The sequence below is a fragment of the Carlito syrichta genome, unplaced genomic scaffold (assembly GCF_000164805.1).
Source record: "Carlito syrichta isolate Samal-C Ts95f unplaced genomic scaffold, Tarsius_syrichta-2.0.1 Scaffold305573, whole genome shotgun sequence".
Lineage (NCBI taxonomy): Eukaryota > Metazoa > Chordata > Mammalia > Primates > Tarsiidae > Carlito > Carlito syrichta.
The window spans coordinates 72,552-89,200 of NW_007249669.1; the positions used below are offsets into that span (position 1 = coordinate 72,552).

A 16,649-nucleotide genomic window follows, 5' to 3' on the forward strand; every position below is an offset into this window, starting at 1 on the left:
GTCCTTGAGCAAATGACTTATCTTTTTTAAGTCCCGTTTTCTCTTTTGTAAAATGGAGATAAACTCAGGACCTATTGCTTAGACCTGTAGGAATGGAATGAGATAATGAATGTAAAATGCCTGGTGCCTGTGAACACTCAACAAATGTTACATGCTATTATTATCTCAATAGCACAGGTGACTGAAACAGAGAATAAGCCACCAGCCCAAATGCACAATTGAGCTGGGATCTGGAAAAAAAAATGTATCTGGGCACAAACCCACACTTTAACCAGGACCAAGTGTTTCCTAACTTCAGTCATTTGCTGTAGGTGGCTAAACAGTGTAATGGTTAAGAGTGCACTTAAGGGTTCTGAAGCAGGGGACATAGGTAGAGCTTGGAGCATCAGTGAACACTGGGGGAACACTGTATCCTCATTTTTACCCACACAGAACTGACCTTTAGCATTTCCCTCAGGGATAAATGGAGGCAACAACGTATGGTAGTAACAGGATCTTTGACCTCTGATCGAAATCTCAGATACGTTCATATCACATCACATTGTTGCAGATATTTTGAAATCCTATTTACACTCAATATGTCCTCAAAATTACAGAATGTATTAGACTTGTTGCTAAATCTTGTTACTGAATGTGTTAAAGAAGCACAAATTTCTACACCCTAATTATGTCTTTATACATTTTGATGAATGTTTTTTGATAGAATTGGCTTCCTTTGCATTTTTAAATAGATTTTAAAACATTCGAAAAAGGGGACTATGGACATCACCAGATTCAGATTTGCTACTTCCAAGCTATGTAAATTGAGGCTACTTAACTGAATTTCTCCAAGCCCATTTCCTCATCTGAGTATTGGAATGGCAAGATTCTTTTATCAATCTTATTTCTGAAGGCTCTGAAGAGGATTCAATGAGTCCATGCATGTAAAACTCTTAGAAAAGTGGTCAGCAAGCTATGACCCACAGCCCAAATCTGGCCCACCACCTATTTTTGTGAATAAAGTTTTACTGAAACACATCCACACCCATTAATTTTCTTATCACTTACGGCAGCTTTCACAATGCAATGGCAGTGAAGAGAGTAACTGACACAGAGAGTCTCAAAACATTTGCCTGCAAAGCCTAAAATACTATCCAGCCCTTTACAGAAATAGTTACTTGGTCATTTCCTTAGATAAATACCTCTCACATGGTAAACCCTCAATAAACATTAAGCAATATCATGTTCATGAACCACCCTATTTTTCCACTGCCTTTATTTCATATTTTTATTTCAAGAACTCTTTTTTAAAACTTAAATTTATTTCAAAAGAAAATTTTACATTCCTTTATCAAACTGGTTTGATGAATTCATCATATTTTAATAACAGACATTAAACTAAGTATATCATGAACATGTTTAAACGGTTCAACTGCTTTTGGAAAACATTGCTTCATACCAAACTATCTCCAATTAAAAAAAAAAAACTCTAAACCTCATCTTTTGGATCCCAAGGACCTTGTGGGGCTCAGAGGCCTTATTTTGTGATTTCTTATATCACTAACCTCATTTTGTGGAAATTTGTGTTTCTGTTTTTGCCTCCCCTCTAGACTATAAGTTTCTTGAGGACAGGAACAGTCTGTCATCTGTTGCCCACTGTTGCATAATAATCATTTGAGTGTTTATCAAACCAAACTATTAAAAGATCCTGAGCACCCCTCATTTTTTAGTGCCCACTCATGATAAGACTCTTCATTTGAACTTTGGAGAACGTGAGAAAACCCAGATCCTAAAATTCCCAGAAGCTTGAAGAAGAGGGAGGAAGAGAGAAGAGATAAAGAAGGGAAAAATCATAACATCTGGATCTACAAAGAACTCAAAGCATGCCAAAAAGAAAAAAACAAACAGCCCCATTACAAAGTGGGCAAAATATAGGAATAAACACTCTCAAAAGAAGGTACACAAGCAGCCAACAGATACACAAAAAAATGCTCAGTCTCTTTAGTCATCAAAGAAATGCAAATTAAAACCACACTGAGATACCACCTAACTCCAGTCAGTATGGTCATCATCAATAACTCAAAAAACAACAGATGCCGGAGAGGATGTGGGGAAAGAGGATCACTTCTACACTGTTGGTGGGAGTGTAAACTAGTACAACCCCTGTGGAAAACAGTGTGACAATTCCTAAAAGATCTAAAAATCAATCTTCCCAGCTGGGGTCAGTGGCTCAGTCTGTAATCCTGCGCTTTGGGAGGCTGAGGTGAGTGGATTGCCTGAGCCCGTGGGTTCGAGACCCACCTGGGCAACTTGGCGAGACCTCATCTCTACAATAAATTTTTTTTTTAAAAATTAGCCGGGCGTGGTAGCACGCGCCTGTAGTTCCAGCTACTTGGAAGGCTGAGGCGGAAGGATCACCGGAGCCCAGCAGGTCGAGGCTGCAGTGGCCGGGAGCAACCACTGCACTTCAGTCTGGGTGACAGAGTGAGACTCCAACTCAAAAAAATAAATAAATAAAAATAAAAATCGATCTTCCATATGACCCCGCAATCCCCCTGCTGGGAATATACCTGGAGAAATTCAAATCACTCTATGAAGAAGATACCTGCACACGCATTGTTTATTGCTGCATTATTCACAATAGCAAAAACATGGAACCAAACATGCTGCCCATTGAAAGAAGACTGGGTCTTTAAAATGTGGTACATATACACAATGCCATATAGAACTAAATTATGGACTTCACAGCAAATTGGATGGACTTAGAGTCTATAATACTGAATGATCTATCACAGAAACAAAGAACTGGGTACCACATGTTCTCACTCATAAGCAGGCTTTGAACAATTATCACAATACTATAATAAAGGGATTGACAGTAGTGGGAAACTGCTGGGGGTGAAGAAGGTGAGATTGGCGGTAGTGGGGATGGGGGGGACACCTCATCAACAAGAGAACCTGCATAATGAACATTTGTATACCTAACCTTGAATTGTACCCCATATCTTTAAAGTAAAAAGTTTAAAGGAAAAAAAGGGCCAAGGCCTGAGTCAGGCTTCCTTGGATTCATTTCAATGAAAACCAACTGGCCCTGGACCTTTCTGCTCCTGGGATGCCCAGAACGCCTCACCAAGCGGTCCTTCTTGTCTTCTAAGAGGCATTTCATGGCGGTGCGGAATTGCTGTGCATCTGTTTTTCTCAGGTCTTCCAGAAGATTCTGGGGCTGGTACAAACATTGCTCCAGGTGATTCTCCACGGCTGCCTGGATGTGGGGTGTTGGGAAAGTCGGTGAGGACAGAAAGGCAGGAGCACGCGGTCAGCACCACGGCCAGCACCACGGCCCACATACCTCAAGCCCTGCAGACACCACAACCAGCAGATGTGTTTGGTTTGGCCAGCTCTAAATGTTCTCATTAGCTGTTGACATTTAAAAGTCAGGGAATTCCTCACAAAATCCAGATTTCCCATTTATTTTGGAAAATCCAGAGATTTGGCAACACCGGACACACATCCCCTTTTGGGGGATAATTGATGGGCCAAGGGACCGTTGCTTGCTGAAGTAACGCTGCAAGCCCGGCCATCCTGATTTCCACATTCTGTGGCCTGCCTGCTCTCCATAGGCGACTGAAGTCGCAAGTCTAGAGCCGCTGGTCTTTGTCCTAAAAGTTTAGTGCCCCCAGATGGCGCTGCGCTCAAACTTCAGCTGTCAGCCCAGGAGCAGAATTCAGGGGAAATGAACGAATTCTCTGTGACGACCTCTCCAGGACAAGGAAGGAGCAACAGCCAGAAGCTTCTCTTGAAAGAGAGTTCCTCTGCTATCTGGAGAATTATTTCCTAAGCCTCCCTTAAACAGAGGTGCTCTAGGAAGGCAATACAGTGTGATGCCATGGGCAAGAGGAATTCTAAATCAAGACAACCCACATGTAAATCCTCACCTTGATGCTAACTAGCTCTGTAGCCTGGGCAAGTTACTTACCTAGTGTTGCTAGGTCAAACACAGGATGCTCAGTTAAATTGGAACGCCAGGTAAACAACGAATCATTTTTTAATATGTATAAGTATGTTCCAATGTTCCATGGGACATACTTAACCAAAAAACGACTCATTGTTTATCTAAAATTCAGATGTAACTGGACATCTGTGTTTTATTAGCAATGCTACTTCTGGGCCTCAGTTTTCCTATCTGAAAAATGGGGGCAATAGTAGGCCTTACCACATAGGCTTATTAGGAGGACTAAGTGACTGTGTAAAGTGTTTTCGATAGTGTCTAGCACACAAGTGCTCAATAGTGCCAGCTATTATTTCTGTTCTAAATGAGTTGAATAATGATTTACTTAATGTCTCTCCCCATCTCCAATAGAATAAAAGGTCTATGAGAGTCGTAACATGACTATCTTGAGCTCCTGTAAGTCTCTAGTATCTAAAACTATGCCAGGAAGAAAGTAGATGTTAAATAAGTAGATATTGAATGAATAATTGAATATGGTATATACATAGGGAGCGGTATATCTAATCATCAGGCTAAAATAGATACTTCTCATGCGAAACCTTATTGCTAGAGAAAAAAAGGATAGGCATTACTTTTTTTTTAGGTTCCCATGTCTAGTGAAGAGAAAAGGGAAAGAAGGTGCTATGTAGAGCCAACAGCCACTTCCAGGTAGGGGGTGTCTTCATACCTGGTAGACAACCAACTCTCTGAGTATAGTTGTGGCATGAATGTTGGTTGATATTAAATTGAAACAACAAAGACATACGTCAAAACTGTATTCATTGGTCGATGATGCGAGCGGCTTCTTTACTAAACCAGGTAAATAATTTTTGAATACTGAAAGAAATATTTCCTCAATTTTCTGTGCTACACCACACTGAGCTAGTGGTCAAGCTGAAGAGACAAGTGCTGTCCAATTTGTCACAGTCCCCATCATGCCCTAGTGCCCCTTAAGGCAAATATCCATTGCTACCTATTTACATGTTTATGCTGTTGTTTTCCTTATAATAGAGTTAAAAGGGAAAGAAAAAATATTTCTTGGACCCGTAATTGAGAGATTGATCATTATGCCCAAATATCCACTCCTTTACTGTTCTTGTTATCTATAGAAACCCTCAACTTTTAGCCAGATCATGACTCCTTCAAAGTAAGATATGACTGTGACGTGTGAGCCAATGTAATGTAAGCAGAAGAAATTGTATAACTTGCAAGTCATATCCTTAGAAAAAAAGACATTTATCCATCACTTCCTCTTTCCATTCACCTCTTCTGGGTTGGAGAATGAATGTGGTGTTTCAACTGCATGGGTTGAACTTCTTAGGGGATGACAGAGCAAAAAGATGAAAGGAAGTTTGATCCCTGAATGGCCTTACAGAATAGAGCTGCCCTTCCTTTGTGGATCTCCCACTTAGCTCTGGACTATTACATAGAAAGAAATACACTAAATTATTTGAGCTGCCTTAATTTTGGGTCTCTTTGTTACAGAAGCTCGGCCTATTCCCTAATATGCCATGTCTCCATCAAAGGTGGGAAAGTGAAAAAAAAAAGACAAAAGAGTTATATCAAGTTTCAATAAACACTGGACAGAGCACTTATCCTTGCAGAAGCAAAGACTATCTCCATGCTCACTTCTCCAATTTACCTGGGCCCTGAACATGCAATTCCTGAGCACTGAAAAGGGAACATATAGATGGGTCTCAGGTACACACCTGCAGGCTGGGGATGGTAAAGGCAACATTCCGTGAATTCAGATAGGCCAGGATTCTGTGGGACAAGTCCTCCGTCCACACGTGGGATCTTCAGTCAAAGACAGACAGGAAAAAGTCACAGTGACAGGTTCTCTTACAAGCAGTGCTGCACTAGCATCTGTTTTTTAAACTTAAGATAGTAAGGACATCTTTCCAAGTCAGACAGTTTAGCTTGTAGTCAATCTAAATGTTTTGGGGATTAAAATATTGTATACAGCTTAGAAACGGAGAATTGTCTTTGAGAAAATGGGATTCCTCAGTCCAGGCAGACTCCATCTATCCATCCAGAATTGGAAATGGGATCCACTATCACTGTGCCTGGTTAAGAAATCTACTTCTAGCTGGGCTCGGTGGCTCAGCCTGTAATCCCAGCGCTTTGGGAGGCTGAGGTGAGTGGATTGCCTGAGCCCGCGGGTTCGAGACCTATCTGGGCAACTTGACGAGACCTCGTCTCTACAATAAATGAAAAAAATTAGCCGGTCATGGTAGCGCATGCCTGTAGTTCTGGCTACTTGGAAGGCTGAGGCGGAAGGATCACTGGGGCCCAGCAGGTCAACACTTGGTGGCTGTGAGCCTGTGTCCCCCTGCACTCCAGCCTGGGTGACGCGAAGTGAGATTCCAACTCGAAAAAAAAAAAAAAAAAGCAGATGCTGTCTATGCCACAAGAGGCTGGAGTGGCATAGTTAAGAGCTGGACTCCAAGCCGGGCTCGGTGGCTCAGCCTGTAATCCCGCGCCTTTGGGAGGCTGAGGTGAGTGGATTGCCTGAGCCCGCGGGTTCGAGACCCACCTGGGCAACTTGGCGAGACCTCATCTCTACAATAAATCAAAAATTGGCCGGGCGTGGTAGCGCACGCCTGTAATTCCGGCTACTCGGAAGGCTGAGGTGGAAGGATCGCCGGAGCCCAGCAGGTCGAGGCTGCGGTGGCCGGGAGCGGCCGCTGCACTCCAGTCTGGGCGACAGAGTGAGACTCCAACTCAAAAAAAAAAAGAGTTGGACTCCAAATCCAGATTTGAATCATGGCTCTTCCACTTAATTTTGTGGCCTTTGCTAAATTTGTGGCCTTTGCTAAATTTGCTAAATTTCCTTGTGCTTCAGTTTTCCTTTCCATGATATACGGTTAACAATTGTGAGGATTAAATTCATCCTCACATATAAATTGCTTGCAACAGTACCCAACACATACATAGTAAATGCTCACAAATAACTGTCCATAATTCCACATTTGCTATAAATAAATGGATGGATAGATGGATAAATAAATAAATTTTAAAAATATTTCAACTGAAATAATATATGCAAAATGATCAATTGGCATTATCTTAGAGAGAGAACTGCTTATGGGAATCTTTCACTTTAACATAACTGGGTGCCCCTGACATGAAATCCCAAGGCCCACATTTCTTCTCCTCCATAATACTCATCATTTTAGAATTACTTCTTTGTTTGTTTTGTTTGTTTGCTTGCTTGTTTGAATCAAAGTCTCATTCCATCACCCAGGCTGGGGTGCAGTGGCACGCTCACCATTACCACAGCCTCGACCTGCTGGGCTCAGGTGATCCTTCCACCTCAGCCTTCCAAGTACCTAGAACTACAAGCATGTGCCACCACACCTTGCTAATTTTTTGATTTATGGTAGAGATGAGGTCTCGCCAAGTTGCCCAGGCTGGTCTCAAACCCATGAGCTCAAGCAATCCTCCCACCTTGGTCTCCCAAAGTGCTGGGATTATAGGCGTGAGCCACCATGCCCAGCCGAATTATTTCTTAATATTGGCCTTTCCACAACACTATCTAGCTCCCTGTCCCACGTCCCCTGTATCTAACACAGGCCTGTATGTAGCATATAGCATGACAGTGAAGGGAATGGGCGCTGGAGACAGACTGCTGGTTCACATCCCAGCTATTGGTCTCGATTCACCCATCCTGGGCCTCAGTTGCAGTATTCTGTGGAATGGGATAATAACAGGACCTACCTTGTAGGGCACTTGTGAGGATTAAATGTTTTTCTATGTACCAATCACTTAGAATAGTACCCACATAGACATAGAAAGCACTCAATAAATTTCAGCTCTTATGCTATAGCAGAGGAGGAAACACTTATGCATTGGTTAACATTTTTGTAATGAGGACGTATTACTTTGTACAATTAAGAGACTTCTGAAACACTTGTTCATTGGTTGACATTTTTGTAATGAGGACGTATTACTTTGTACAATTAAGAGACTTCCATTAAGAATTTTTATTAAAAATCCATCCCATCCTTTCCCCTCCCCCTAGGACAGGTTACCTTTGAAACTGTATGAGATCCAGTAATGCTACAATGGGAATAAAATGAAAAGACAACTTAAAAAGGAATCATTCCAGAGAGATCACAGCCGCATGCTGTTTGAAATTCTTAGGAGAAACAAGTGGAGACAGAAGGGGCACATTACCATTCAGATAGCTTCCATCTATTATTTCTTCCTAAAAGGCAAAGCGATAACATCAAGTATGACATGAAGAAGTTGGCAGTTCCAGGAGAGGGGATTTTGATTAAAAGGAAATGGAATACTCACCGCCATTTTTTGCAACAACGGATGCAAATCTGTAAGAAAACCATTGAATGTATAACTAGAATTGAATTGTGTGACCTTCAAAAATACAAATATGAGTTAGGAGAAAAGGCCCGAAAAAAACCACTCATGAAAGAAATTCATGGTGATTTTTAATTATAACTGCACCCAGTGTGAGAAAGCCTTGATCTGAAAAACGCTTTTTAGAATAATCCTGAAAATCCTACATACACACACACGCACGCACGCATGCACGCACACACACACGCACACACACATGCATACACACACATGCCCCAAAACAATTTAAGGCATCATGTACCTAAACTGATCTATCCCTCTACACCCCCTAAGATGTGTGGAAACCGCAAAGTGTGATTCTTCCCTCAGGACTTACCCTGCCTGGAATTTGGAACTTCATGACCTGCTGCTCCATAGCTCAGAACAAGGAACAGGAAGAATGAGCATATCATGGGTTCCTGAGACATCCTTCTGCTGCAGTTAATTCAAGCATAGAAGTAATTCCACTTTTTAAAACATGTATTTAAGGACATTCAGATGACAAAAGAAAAAGACAAATAGACATAATATTTTTTAATCATTTAAAACTTCTGGCCAGGTGCGGTGGCTCAAGCCTGTAATCCCAGCACTTTGGGAGGCCAAGGTGAGACGATTGCCTGAGCCCACGGGTTCAAGGACAGCCTGGGCAACTTGGCGAGACCTCATCTCTACAATAAATCAAAAAATTAGCCGGGCATGGTAGCACACACCTGTAGTTCTGGCTACTTGGAAGGCTGAGGTGGAAGGATCACCTGAACCCAGCAGGTCGATGCTGGGGTGACCGTGAGCATGCCACTGCACTCCAGCCTGGGTGATAAAGTGAGACTCCAACTCTAAAAAATAAAAATTCTATCTACTTTTCTCCATCAAAATCCCTATTCTAGTCTAAAACACAATCTAGTCTAAGACACAATCATCTCTCTCCTTGGTAACTACAATGGCCTGTTTATATTCTTACCATTACCCCCTATTCCCCTCCATCCAGGAAAGAGACATGGTCAAAAGTATAGGCTGTTATAAGTGCAAGAAATTTATATTCAGATTATATATTTTAAAAACTCTTGTAATTCAGTAAGAAGAAGATAAGCCAATGGGAAAAAATGGAGAAAAGATACAGTAGTCCCCTACATACAAATGAGTTCTGTCCTGAGAACACGTTTGTAAGACCAATTTGTTCGTAAGTCCAACAGAGTTAGTCTGGTACCCAACTAACACAATCGGCCATGTAGTAATGTACTATAATAGGTCTATAATACTTTTCACACAAATAATACATAAAAACAAACAAAAAATAAAACATTTTTAATCTTACAGGACAGTACCTTGAAAAGTACAGTAGTACAGTACAGTACAACAGTTGGCATACAGGGGCTGGCATTGAGTGAGCAGGCAAGAAGAGTTACTGACTAGGGGAGGGAGAGGAGGTGGCAGATGGCAAAGGTGAAGGATCGTCAGCAACAGAAGATGGAGGACGAGCTGCAATTTCGCTCAGGCCTGATGTTGATGGCACAGGTGCCGGTTCCTTGCTGGATTCAATTCTATCCACTCTCTTGAAAAAATGATTCAGTGATATCTGGGTAGTAGCTCTTTTTTTCTCTCTCTCTCATCACAGATGACACAGTAGCACTGGATTGCATTCTGAACAGGTGCTGCAACCTTCATGTATCATTCTACATTTGGGTCCTGTGCCTCAAAAACTGACAGTGCCTCCTCAAATGATGCAAATGCACATTTGCATCTTTGAAAGTTTGCAACTTGAAGGTTCATATGTGTTTTACGGTATAAAGTTAAATTTCATAAAAATAGATATATAAATGGCCATTAAGCACACAAAAGATCATTACAACACTAGTTAACAAGAACTCACGTATTAAACCCATAATGAAACCACTAAAAATTAACTCAAATAGTTAAAAGTTTTAAAGACAGACAATAACAAATGTTAGTGATGATGTGGAACAGCACGAACTCTCATATGTTGCTGACAGAGCTGCTTTGGAAAACTGTTTGTCAGAGTCTTATAAAGTTAAATTTACAATACTCTATGCTCAAGGAGGAATGCCACTCCTAGGTAATCAGGAGAAATGAAAGCATGTCCATACAAAGATTTGGATAGCTTCATTCAAAATGGTCAAAGATTGGACATAACTAAAATATGCAACAACAGGTGAAAGGTTAAACATTGTGTATCCATTCAATGGAATACCACTCAGTAACAAAAAAGGAATTAGGCAGGACGTTTAGGGAGGCTAAGGCAAGAGGACTGCTTGACCCCAGGATACCAAGATCAGCCTATGCAATATAGTGAGACCTCATTTCTACAAAAAAATTACAAAATTAGCAGCTACTTGGGAGGCTGAGACAGAAGGATCTCCTGAGTCCAGGAGATCAAGGCTGCAGTGAGCCACTGCACTCTAGGTGACAGAGTGAAACTCCAATTCACCAAAATAAAATAAAATGTGAATTAGTTAGAATTTGCTTCCAGCTATGATGGAGTAATTGGCATTGGTTAAGTCCTCCTGTCTCAAACAATTAGAAAACTGACCAAAATATGTGACACAAAGGCTTTCAGACATTGGACAACAGGTAGCACGAGACTGAGATCACTAAAAGAAGGGAAGCAAACAAGCAGAGCCCCTATGATTACTTCTGCTTGCTGCCTGGTGTCTCCAGACCATAGCACAAGGAGAAGGAATCCAAAAAGAGCCTAGAAGTAGGAAGGTGGAGTAGGAGTTCAGGAAAATCAAGGCAGCTAGAATCCACAGGGAAGAATACTTGAGAAGGAGGAAGTTGCAAAGAAAGAGAAAGTTCTAGAGATCTGAAGAAGGGTCTCTTGAGTCTTGTTGACCCACCTATGAATGTAAAAAAAAACCACCTTAGACTGGAGAATGAATCACCAGTAGGCAGAACAATCCTTGAAACTCACATGGGACTGAAAATAGTTCCCACCAGCTACAGTGGAAAACCCTTCAAATATATTAGGCATCAAAGATAGTTCTCAGAGAAGAATTGCCTCAGTAACAGGCCAAATTAGCCCTACACTAAATAAAGTCTACTCTGAATATGCCCTAACAAAGCTTAAAAACAAGTCTTGAAAAGGTCAAGCTGATTCCAAGTAATTGAATTCCAACCCAGAACAAAACTCAACAATATTTAAAGCAATATTATACAATCCAGCAACCAGCAATGTAAAATCCAAAATGTCCAGCATCCCATCAAAACTTACCAGGCATGAAAGGAGCAGGAAAATACGGCTGATTACCAGGAGAATAACCCAATATAGTGAGATCTCATCAATAGGAACAAATCCAGAAATGATGCAGAAGAAGATTGAATTCCTAGACAAGAATGATTATTATAAATATAGTCTGCAAATTCAAGAAGGTAGAGAAAAGTGGGACCATGTTAAAGAAGAGACATGGAGTTATCAAAAAAAAAAAAAACCAAACAAATGGAACTTGTAGAAATGAAAATACACTATCTGAAATGAAAAATACTTTGGATGAAACTAACAGCAGGTTAGACACTGCAGAAAAAAAAGATTAATGAACCAGAAGTCACAGCAATAAAAACTATCCAAAGTAAAACACGGGGGGGAAAACTGAAGAAAAAAAATAGAGCTCTGGGACAATATGAAACTATTTGAAATATATGTAATTGGAGTCCCAAGGAAAGAGTGAGTAGCAGAAACATATTCAAAGAAACAATGATCAAAATTATTTAACGTCTGATAAAAACTATAAACCCGCAAACCCCCATGCTAAAAAAACCGACACAGCAGAAATACGAAAAAGACCACACCAAGGCACATAATAACTAAATGGCTAAAACTAATGACAAAAAAATCCAGCAAAGGAGTTGCCTATAGAATATATAAAGAACTCTCAGAACTGAAAAATAAATAATCCAGTTAGAACATAAGCAAAAGACATCAGCAAGATATATCACCAAAATAGATATGCAGATGGCAAATAAACACATGAAAAGATATTCCACATCATTAGCCATTATGGAAATGACATTTGAAACCACAATATCACTACAGACCTATCAGATGGTTAAAATAAAAAGTGATAATAATGTCATATGCTGGAAAGTATGTGGAGATACTAGATCACTCATATATTGCTGATAAGAATATATGAATAATTCATATATGGGGTCAGGAGTGGTGGCTCAAGCCTGTAAACCCAGCACTTTGGGAGGTCGAGGCAAGAGCATTGCCTGAGTCCAGAGGTTCAAGACCAGCCTGGGCAACTTGGTAAGACCTTGTCTCTATGATAAATAAATTTAAAAAATTAGCCAAGCACAGTGGCGCATGCCTATAGTTCCTACCTGGAAGGCTGAGTCAGAAGGATCACCTGAGCCCAGCAGGTCAAGGCTATTGTGGCCGTGAGCGTATCACTGCACTCCAGTCTGAGCCACAGTGAGACCCCCAACTCAAAAAAAAAAAAGAATATGAAATGGTACAACTATTCTGGAAAATAGTTTAATCGTTTCTTACTTATAAAAGTAAGCATGTACTTCACATACAGCCCAGTAATTTCACTCTTAGGCAGTTATCCCAGAAAAATGAAAACTTATGTTTACATAAAAACCTGTACACAAATGTTCATAGCAGCTTTATTCATAGTAGAGAAAAAAAAACTGGAAGCAATCCAAATGTCCTTCAATGGGTGAATGGTTAGGCTGTGATGCATCCATGCCAGCAATAAAAAGGAGCAAATTTGTTCCAAGCAACAATTCAGATGAACCTAAATGGAATTATGCTGAAGGGGACAAAAAACCAATCACAAAAGCTATATGCTGATGGTTTTATTTATATAGCATTCTTGAAATAAGAGAATAGAAATGAAGAACAAATTTGTATTTGCCCTGGGTAGAAGGAGATGTGGCTATTAGGAGTAGCATGAAAGAACCTTGTGATCATAGAACCATTCTGGGTCTTGATGAGGGTAGTTGTTACATGACTCTATACATGTGACAAAATTGGAAAAACAATAGACATATACACACACAAAGAAGTGCGTGTAGAACTGGTGAAAATGAATGAGCTCTGAGGATTGTACCATGTCAATTTTCTGGATTTGATATTGTACTATTGTTGTTATACAAGATGTAACCACTGGGGGAGACTGGGTGAAGCATACATAGGACCTCTTTGTATATGGTTTTTGCAACTTTCTATGAAGCTGTAATTGTTTCAAAATTTAACAAATGTTAAGCACTCAAAGGAGAAAAACATATTATGTGCCCAGGAAAAGCAAAACACTACTGATGTATGCAACAACATGAATGAACCTCAGAAACATTATGCTAAGCCAAAGAAGTCAGACACAAGAGAGTATATACTGCATGATTTCATTTCTGTGGAACTCTAGGCTAGGCAGAACAATCAACAGTGACAGAAAACAAGTCCAGAGTGGCCTGGGAACTACTCAGATGCAGTGATAAGAGTTTATTACAAAAGAGTACAAGGGAATTTCTTGGGGTCATGGAAATTTCTATATCTTGAATGTGGTGGTTGCTATACAGACACATATATCTATCAGATCTCATTGACCTGTACTCTTACAATGAATGCATTCTATTATATGTAAATCATACAAGAGTTGACATCAAAAGAGAAAGGGAAAAGTATGAACTATGAGCCAGACCACCTGGTATGAAACCCATTTCCACCATTTGCTAGCTGTGTGATGTTGGACAAGTTGCTTAATCTCTCAGCATTTCAGTTTCCTCATCTGTGAAACAAGGTTAATAATGGTACCCACATTATAGGGTCATATGAGGCTAAAATGAATTAGTAATAGTAAATCACTTAGAACAGGGCTTGACACAAAGTAAGCTCCACATATTTTTTTATTTATTTATTTATTTTTGAGTTGAAGTCTCACTCTGTCGCCCAGACTGGAGTGCAGTGGCCGCTCCCGGCCACCGCAGCCTCGACCTGCTGGGCTCCCACGATCCTTCCGCCTCAGCCTTCCACGTAGCTGGAACTACAGGCGTGTGCTATCACGCCTGGCTAATTTTTTGATTTATTGTAGAGATGAGGTCTCGCCTGCCAAGGTGGGTCTCGAACCCACGGGCTTAGGCAATCCACTCACCTCAGCCTCCCAAAGGCGCGGGATTACAAATAATTAATTAAATTATTAATTCCAAATAAGCTAGATTTCTGTTTTCAAATTTTAAATCTACTCATGTTACCCTCCTCCCCATTACCCCCAGGATAAAGCACCAAATTTTTTCAGTGGCCTTATCACCCACCTCTTTGCCCCTCACTCCCCAAGGCTACTACTCAGGCCATCTATCCATCCCTCCCCAAATGTGCCATCCTCCCAAAATTAAGGCCTTCTCACAAGCTGGTCCCTTGCCCAGAGGGCTCTTTTTTCTCCCTCTGCCTGGCTAACACCAACTCATTGCAAACTTCAAGTCTTCAATAAAGCCTTCCCTGAATTCTCTGACTAAGCCAAGAACATTAGCCAGAAGAAAGGGCCAATACTTCTCTTTTATAGCACCAAGCACAACTATAATGCATATTTATATTTGTGTAATTATTTCATGTATGCATTCATCAAATATTTTGTGAGTAACATTACGCACCAGGCATTATTCTATGCTCTAAGGATACAGCAGTTTATAAAACCAAGTTCCTGCTGGTGTGTTGTGGTGAGCCAGGCAGAAAATAAATAGATAATCAAGTAAGTCTATTATGTCAGGGAGTAATGAGTGCTATGGAGAAAAATTGAACTGAAAAGGAGAAAAGAGAGACAATGAAGGAGTGGGTATACTACTGTCAACAGTGTGGTCAAGGAAGACCTAAGGAGGAGATATTTAAGCAGAGACCAGGGGAAGCGAGGGATGAATCATGAGAGCATCTGGGGAAAGAAAGTTCCAGAAAACAAAATAAAACAAAACAAACAAAAAGTACAAAGACCTAAAAGTTAGGAGCTTAATTTGTAAATTCTTCAATAAATCACATGTAGAAAATGAGAGCAGTAGAAAGCAAGATTGGAGAGGTATCAGGGCCAGAACAAGTGGGGCTGTTTAGGTCATTGTAAGCACTTCGTTTTTTGAATTTTTTGAGTTGGAGTCTCACTGTGTCACCCAGGCTGGAGTGCAGTGGCACAATCACAGCTCACCACAGCCTTGAACTCCTGGGATCAAATGATCCTCCTGTCTCAGCCTCTGTATGTCACCACACCTGGCAAGTTTTTGTGATTTATTGTAGAGATGAGATCTTGCTACGTTGCCTCATCTGGTTTCGAACTCTTGGGCTCAAACAATTCTCCTGCCTCAGCCTCCCAAAGTACTGAGATTACAGGCATAAGCCTCCATGCCCAGCCCACTATAAGCACCTTGACTTTAATTTGGAGGGAGATGGGAGCCACTGAAGAGACATTAGCACAAGAATCACATGCCCTGACTTATTTTCACATGCTCTAACTGGATCAAGCACATTGATTGCTGTGTTGAGAATACTGGAGAGGGCAATGGCTGCAGCAGGGAGCCCAACCTAGGAAAGAGAAGACAATGACTTGGTCAGAGATAGCAGTGAGGGTGGTGAGAAATAGTTGGATTCTGGAGGTATTTGGAAGGTGGAGCCAACAGACTGGATGTAGGGAATACAAGAAACAGAGAAGTCATCGACAACTCCAAGAATTTTGGCCTGGGCATGTTGAAAGAGAGATGGAAAAACCGCAGCCATTGCAAGTTTGAGAGAGAATCTTTGGACATGCTGAGCTTGAGATGCCTACTGAAGTGGAGATAGCAAGTAGACCGTGGGATGTTTGAGTCTGCAGGGTAGGGAAGAGTTCCAGAAAGAAATTATCTATATGGAGCATTCAGTATACATTTAAGCCCATAACACTGGATGAGATCACCAAGAAAGTGAACACAGGGAAAAATTAGGGAACTTTTAAGGGCTAAAATCCAGGGAGAGACCCTACAGACTTAAAAAAAAATGGCCAGGTGCAGAGGCTCACACCTATAATCCCACCACTTTGGGAGGCCAAGGTGAGAGGACTGCCTGAGCCCACAGGTTTAAGACCAGCACGGGCAACTTGGCAAGACCTTATCTTTACAATAAATCAAAAAATTAGTTGGACATGATGTCACGTGCCTGTAGCTTCAGCTACTTGGAAGGCTGAGGCAGAAGGATCACCTGAGCCCAGCAGGTCAAGGCTGCGAAGACCATGAGCGTGCCACTGCACTCCAGCCTGGACAACAGAGACGCCAATTCAAACAACAACAACAACAACAAAAAACCCTTAAGAGATATATCAATCACCCGTAGCATATAGACTTTATTTGGATCCTTAGT

The 16,649-nt window shown here is 41.0% G+C and overlaps 1 protein-coding gene across 1 annotated transcript in view; it reads right to left on the reverse strand.

Moving 5' to 3' along the window:
• Window positions 1-8,754, reverse strand: part of OTOA (otoancorin) — a 76,224-nt gene extending 67,470 nt beyond the window's left edge. The window contains exons 1-6 of the mRNA XM_008061762.1: window positions 8,664-8,754; window positions 8,270-8,298; window positions 8,147-8,177; window positions 8,002-8,029; window positions 5,677-5,764; window positions 3,110-3,241 (exon numbers count right to left, since the gene is read on the reverse strand). Of these exons, the coding sequence (XP_008059953.1) occupies window positions 3,110-3,241; window positions 5,677-5,764; window positions 8,002-8,029; window positions 8,147-8,177; window positions 8,270-8,298; window positions 8,664-8,754 (399 nt within the window). The remainder of the gene's footprint in view (window positions 1-3,109; window positions 3,242-5,676; window positions 5,765-8,001; window positions 8,030-8,146; window positions 8,178-8,269; window positions 8,299-8,663) is intronic.
• Between the last annotated feature and the right edge of the window lie 7,895 nt (window positions 8,755-16,649).